Consider the following 6782-nt stretch of genomic DNA (forward strand, 5'->3'; position numbering starts at 1 on the left):
AGAAATAAAATTTTTTATGAGTAGAGATTGCATGTAAAATTTAAATTGTAATTGATGATTTTTCTCAATTTTATTAAGTCAATTTATCTAGACGTCAGACTTGTTACAACGATATAAGGATTAATTTCGACGGATATATATTTTAGGAAAAAGAAATTTCTTCTACTAATTAATTTAGTAGTTGACTTGACTATAAATCGATTTCATAATTTACTTTTCGTTATATAATCTAGGAATCGATTAAGAGGAGCCATCTTTTCCGTCATTAATCGTTAGTCAGTCGTAGAGTTGCAACGAGTCTATTTTTCCGAGCTATGGTCCAGCCCCCTCCCATAAATTCCAACTACCAAGTCCACCTCCGCCGGCCCACCGCCACCACAGCCGCCACCACATCCACTCATCATTCCGACAGGTCACCTCCATCTCCTAGATCCTGCAGTTTTCTCCATTCCACACTGCATACTTCTCCTTTCCGATCGAATCCCCCCCTCCAGTTGCAACCTCTCCACAAAAAAAAAATAAAAAATAAAAAATAAAAAATAAAAAATAATGGCATTTTCCCTCCCCTTCCTCCTCCTCCTCCTCTGCTGCGCCGCCGGCGCTCGCGTCAGCCAAGCTGCTCCTCCCCTCGCCGCCCCGTCGCCTTCTCCCGACTGCTCCTCCGAGCTCCTTAACCTCGTCAGCTGCCTCTCCTTCGTCCAAAACGACAGCACCGCTGCCAGGCCGGATGCCCAGTGCTGCTCCAGCCTCGGAAAGGTGGTCGAGGAGGCCCCCGCCTGCATCTGCCACCTCTCCAGCCAAGGACAAGCCCAAAGCTTCAATATCAACGTCACCAAGGCCCTCACCCTTCCCTCCGACTGCGACATCCCCACCCCCTGCAACAGTGTGCTCTTCTCCCATTTTTGCCACTTTCTTCTTCTTCTTCTTCTTCTTCTTCTTCTTCATGTTGAGAGATTTGTGTTTTGGATTTTGCTTTGCAGTTTCCGGTGCTCCTGCTGCTGCTGCTGCTGCTTCAGGTATGTTTCTCAGTTACAATACTTGAGATCATATTTTACAGCAAATTTCCATTATTATTTTCCCCTGAGATCGATCGAGCATAAAAACTTTGTTTCTTGGAATTGCGTGAGTGATAGACAGCTAAATCACTGAGAAGCAGAGTAATTGGAGTAGACTTGTGCAGACTGGTTAAGTGGTTTGATCTCGAGCCACTGGTGCAGACTTGTGCACTGAGTCAAATCCGAACGAACACTTACTCCGGTCGGCTGTTTCTTTGGTCGAACCGGGCATGAAACGGTTAAGCCGATTGAATTGGCTAGCCTTTAATTTATGCCAAGGACTATGGAGTAGGAGGCTTTGTCTTGGAGTAATGAATGGCTTGTTGGGTCTTCTCCTTCATGAAGGGGCAAAGGACATGTGCCTGCCCTACAAAATAAGGTGTTTTTATTTTTTATTTTATTGATGGTAAGGTAAATGTAGATATAAAAGACGCAAAGTGTACCATGTTGGTCAAGGATAGCTATTAATATTAGATGAATTATCAGACCTGAGTAGATTTGAATAGATGTCCAAGGATTAGTAGATATGTACTTGTATCTTTCTAAAAATCAACTCTACATCAAAATACACACCCTCAAACATGCTTCACTTTCTTGCCATCCATACATTGTGGATCATGGATGGCATGACAAGGTGTCGAGCCTTCACCAAGCTATTGGTCCCCGGTAATGATGCTTGAAGAATGAACATTCGCCGGTAATGTGCAACCACCATCTAATCCTCCTCCATAGCTCCCTGATCGGCTGACATCTGAAGAAAACATGCTCTTGTGTCTCCAATGCCAATCTGCAAAAGGTGCACCTCCTGGTCTCAAAGTATTCTTGCCTCTCTCTAGTGGGCAGTTTCCTATGTGTCAAACATCCATAGGGTGAATATATGTCTCGACTGCAGATAGCTCTTATAGACAGTGCTTGCCCATGCCTTTCTCGTGCCCACATCCCTGAAGTGGTCGTAAGCTTTTTGCACTCCCCCCTTCACTTGGTTGAACCATGATGCCAACTTCTGTCTTGCACCTTTTGAGGTGCCAATTGTAGCCAAAATGTTGTCCCTTATATGCAGTAAGTTTTTGATCAGCGGAGAGTCCACGTACGCGGAGAGTCATTTCCATATATCCACATGCATGAGGTAAGTGTCATGAACCCACATGATCCATAGTGTGTCATGTTTCTCCTGAATTTACTGTAGTACCTTGGGCAGCAATGAAAGATTACATGCTTTCAAGTGTCCCTGAATCCCATACCTCTCTCCTTAGGATTGCACAACTCTTCCCATGCTATTGGAGGGTGCTTGGACATGAAACCCCTGCAGAGGTTATAGACACGATCAATGACACCACATGGCAACGACAGAATGGACATCCAAAAACACTCTACTCCCTGCAACACTGAGGCAATAAGTTATGCTTTCTCTGCATGTCATAGGGTGTTCGTTGGCCAGGAATTAATTTTCCTTATTAAAGAATTCATGAGTGGGTTGTAATCTGCTATCCTTAACTTTGCTGAGGCCAGGAGGATCCCCAAGTATCTAAAAGGCATGCTGCCTTTCAGAAAGGTCGTGTTGGTCAGAATCCGTCTTTTCGGTTTGCTCAACCATTCCTATCATGTAGATGTTAGATTTTACTAGATTTGCATGAAGGCCAGCCATTTCTCCAAACTATGTCAAGCAGTTGGCCAAGATGGTGATTGAAGGTATATGTCCTCTGGCTAGCAGTAACAGATCATCTGCATAAGCTAAATGGACAATTCTGAGATGCTCACACTTTGGGTGAAAGTGATAATCAGACAGTATGGTGTGTTGTTGTAGTAGTCATGTCATATACCTCATGCATATGCCAAAAGATAGGGAGATAATGGGTCCCTTGCCTAAGACCTTTGGTTCCTTGAAAATACCCATAAATGCCACTATTAATTGCCAAGGAAAATGTAGTAGTGATGCACTCTCTGATCTGTGAAATGTATCACTCTGAGAACTACAAACCAATGAAGACATCTTGAAGGAAATCCTAGTGTACAGAGTTAAACACCTTTTTGAGGTCCACCTTCAAAATGCATCTCGGGGGTAGTCTCTTTCTGTTGTAGTTTCTCAGTAGCTCTTGAGTTAAGTGGATCTTATCCATTATGGTTCTGCCCTTTTCAAATGCTACTTGAGCTGGGTGAAGGAGGTGGTCTGCACAAAGGACATGTGCCTGCCCTACAAAATAAGGTATTTTTAGTTGAAGCAATGAGTTAACTTCTGAAGCACCGACTATGAAGGGGCCTTTGTATGGAACGATGTGAAGACTTGCTTAATAGTCGCGGATCTAGTTTTGATGAATCTTTGTTGTTCGCATGAAGGTTCCCCTAGCGGCTACAAGATCCAAATATGATTTAGTCTGGATCCTTCACAAGCTATAGTCTGAGATTAAATTAGTTGGATCCTTCCAAAGTTGGGTTTTGTGGAGGTATAGAGGGGTGTTCATGCGATTTTAGCGTGAAGACTACTTGGCATTTCAAGCTATATATGAATGTGAGTATAGCATGCTAAACTAGCCTACATAATTGTGAAACTAAATGCAGATAAAGCCAATCATCGGACTCCTATGAACGAAGAATTCTGAGTTCAGGCTCCTCTAATCGAATATATCTAAGCTGGATTGATCTGTCAATTGTATCGAGATACTTTCCTTAGTCCATCAAACTGTTTCATGAACCAAAAACTCGATATATCAAAATTGTGCTGAAGTTAACAAAGTAGATGCTTACTAGGGCTTGATTTCAGTGTTTGTTCCTTGTATTGATCATTTGGTCCACAGAGAGCAACTTAACCTTCAGTAAAAGCTATCGTGAAAACGCTTGAAGAGTTCCTTTCTCATGCTGCAGGTCCGTCCCCTTCATGCGGTGCGCCTTCCTCAGTATCTGGAGTCGAGTTCCTCAGCGGTTTTGCTGTGGCTCTGTGGTTGTACTACCAGTCTCACTGATTTGCATCATGCTCTTTGTCGAGATCCCTGTGGCTTTTGTTCCTATTGCTGATGTGTTGAACTTTTGTGCTTAGTTTGAGTTTAATTCGCCGAGTGGATCCTTGTGGTTCTTGTTGGGTTCAGTTGAAAATTGTTTTTCCACGCATTTGCAAGTTATTCACTTTATCGATAAATCTTTATCTTCGCCTTTTCATTTTTGCCAATTTTTGGGTAGATTGATCAGTTCTGATAAATCGGTCGGACCATTCAAGCCAAGTCTCAAAGATAGTAAAGCCAAGTTTCGTTGAAGGAGAATAATCTGCCAAGTCTCGAAGATGGTCTAGAGCAATTCGAGAGCTGAGAGGTTGATAAAAAAATGCATGCAATTGAAGCGAGCGCTGAGCAGGAGGATGGTGAGGATGATCATAGTGCTACGATCCTAAAGCTAAGGGGAGGATAGTGAGGAAGATCTCGAGGAGATTAAGTAGTTCTTGTGCTCGATAGGAATGTATGTGATTGAGGACTTCGTGGGAGTCGGTAACGCCTGACAAAACTTACAAAGGAAATGCGCCCAACAAATTTTACTCCTATTAACCTCTCGTAATCAATCAAATTTTATAAATTTAAGATTTCTTATCGAAAAAATCTGCTAATGATCTAAACATATTTTCACAATCATCTCATAACTCGCCCAACAATATTACCTTCCTCCAACTGCACTAACCGTAACACTTACTCGTGGCAAGAACTCAACCAATTGCATCCCGCTACGCAGCTTCCTCAACTTAGCGCTAGGTCTCATCCTACGGCCCCTACCGAATAAGAAATTGATAAGCCACGAATTAACGGACCGGCTTCTCCGCCAATGGAGATCCACCACGCGTCCTGGACACCGCCACCAGTCAGTAGCTTCCCCGACAGCTGCCGGTGTCTTCTCGGTCGAAGGGTACGTGGCGCCAACGGATTCGCCGACGCGGGAGAACCGCGGCTTATATAACAGCTACCTGCAAGCTTCCATTTCATCACCAAAAAAGCACCAAGAGCAATAGAAAGCCTTGACCCACACCATCGGTGAGTCTGAGAAATCCCTTCGCGGAGCGAAAAAAACAAAGGAGAAAATTTTGATCTTTGATCTGATTTGTTCTTCATCTTGTTCGAGTCTCCGATCTTTCTTCACTTGTTTTCCTCTTTAATCTTCTTCGATTCCGGCTTCTTATCGTTCAGATCCGATTTCGGCTTCAAAGAGGGCTTTGTGTGTGTGTGTGTTACTCCCTCTGGTTGATTTTGATCTTGCTTTTTCCTTGTTCTTGATCTCTTTCTTGCTACGATCTGCATCTTTTTTAGGTTTTCTTTTCCAGATTTGATTGTTAGAAGGCATGGCGACCGCCATGGATATGTACAGTCGTATGCCAGTGTTCTCTTCGTCAGATCCTTTGAGGGAAGCGCTTGAGCCTTTTATTAAAGCTGCTTCCTCTACCTCTCTCGATCCGATCTGCTTCTCTTCTTCTTCCTCAAATTTCGACTACTTCGATCTGCATCAAAACCCTAGCTTTGATCTGTCCATGCCACTGGGATCTGGTGCCGAGATGTTTACCCAGCAGTGGTTGAATCAGAGCGGCAGCTCGAGCTCGATGGGGCTCAACTATCTCTCCCCTGCGCAGATCCATCAGATCCAAGCTCAGTTCCAGCAGCAGCAGCGGCAGCTCCGATCGGGGTCCGCCGAGCTCCGGATCCAGAGGAACACGAACTCCCTCGCTCCTAAGTCGCAGCCCATGAAGCGCGCCGGGTCGCCGCCGAAGCCCACGAAGCTCTTCCGCGGCGTCCGCCAGCGGCACTGGGGCAAGTGGGTGGCGGAGATCCGCCTCCCGCGCAACCGCACCCGCCTCTGGCTCGGGACCTTCGACACCGCCGACGAGGCCGCCCTGGCTTACGACAAGGCCGCCTTCATGCTCCGCGGCGACGGTGCGCGCCTCAACTTCCCCGAGCTCCGCCGCGACGGCGCACACTGGGGCCCGCCGCTGCACCCCTCGGTGAACAGCAAGCTCCAGTCCATCTGCGACACCACCCTCGGTTGCTCTCCAAAGCAGCGCACGTCCCCGCCGGACTCTGCCTCCAGCGATCCGAGCTTGGAGGACAACAAATCCGACATCTCCGAGGAAGAGTCCTCCTCCTCCTCCTCCTCCACCGGATCAGCCATACAGCAACTGGACTTCACTGAGGCGCCCTGGGACGAATCCGAGAGCTTCGTCCTGCGGAAGTATCCCTCATGGGAGATCGACTGGGACTCCATCCTCTCCTCCGACTAGCAGTTCCTGCAAATGGTGTTTTAGACATTTGCACGGTCATTGCAGTCCTCAAACTCCATCTGTAGATAGTATAACCTCTTGGGTTGCTGCATTTTTTCAGGCAATACCATCAAGGTCTCATCATCTGTAGATTTCTAGCTGAAAAATCTCTGTATTTTGATCCATATATATGTGCATATTATTGAAATCTTTAGTTTGTCATAAAATTGAAGTCTCCTCGCCGAAGATTTCTCATGAGATGTTCTGAAAATGGCTCTGAATCTTCTGATACTTGTTCTATTGGAGTTGGAACAAGAAGATGAAGATGAAGTGGGAAAAAAAGCCTTGAAATAGCTTTAATTCAACTCAATCAAATGTTGTGTTTGTTTATGTTTGGTTTAGGGAAAAAAAAGAAAGTAGAAGTAAATTCTTGGTGTTCTTATGCTGGCGTCCCTCGTTCACCCTTTCGCGATAGCCCTATGTATAAATTGTCATCGAGTCCTTGT

General features: G+C 45.3%; 2 protein-coding genes across 2 annotated transcripts; both read left to right on the forward strand.

Moving 5' to 3' along the window:
• Window positions 1-258: 258 nt before the first annotated feature.
• On the forward strand, window positions 259-4185 carry LOC122041284 (non-specific lipid transfer protein GPI-anchored 2-like). The gene is made up of 3 exons (XM_042600922.1): window positions 259-883; window positions 981-1016; window positions 3915-4185. The coding sequence occupies exons 1-3, from the start codon at window positions 550-552 to the stop codon at window positions 4010-4012; spliced, it is 468 nt and encodes a 155-aa protein (XP_042456856.1). The 5' UTR covers window positions 259-549; the 3' UTR covers window positions 4013-4185.
• Window positions 4186-5018: 833 nt separating this feature from the next.
• On the forward strand, window positions 5019-6503 carry LOC122041285 (ethylene-responsive transcription factor ERF057-like). Its single transcript, XM_042600923.1, has one exon. The coding sequence runs from the start codon at window positions 5368-5370 to the stop codon at window positions 6295-6297; it is 930 nt and encodes a 309-aa protein (XP_042456857.1). The 5' UTR covers window positions 5019-5367; the 3' UTR covers window positions 6298-6503.
• Window positions 6504-6782: the final 279 nt, after the last annotated feature.

Source organism: Zingiber officinale, chromosome 2A (assembly GCF_018446385.1).
Source record: "Zingiber officinale cultivar Zhangliang chromosome 2A, Zo_v1.1, whole genome shotgun sequence".
Classification (NCBI taxonomy): domain Eukaryota; kingdom Viridiplantae; phylum Streptophyta; class Magnoliopsida; order Zingiberales; family Zingiberaceae; genus Zingiber; species Zingiber officinale.

Bases quoted from the DNA above. Each gene is read 5' to 3' on its own strand.
- LOC122041284 (XM_042600922.1), top strand. From the start codon at position 550: ATGGCATTTTCCCTCCCCTTCCTCCTCCTCCTCCTCTGCTGCGCCGCC. The intron at 884-980 runs GTGTGCTCTTCT...TTTGCTTTGCAG, and splicing joins CATCCCCACCCCCTGCAACA to TTTCCGGTGCTCCTGCTGCT. The intron at 1,017-3,914 runs GTATGTTTCTCA...CTCATGCTGCAG, and splicing joins TGCTGCTGCTGCTGCTTCAG to GTCCGTCCCCTTCATGCGGT.
- LOC122041285 (XM_042600923.1), top strand. From the start codon at position 5,368: ATGGCGACCGCCATGGATATGTACAGTCGTATGCCAGTGTTCTCTTCG.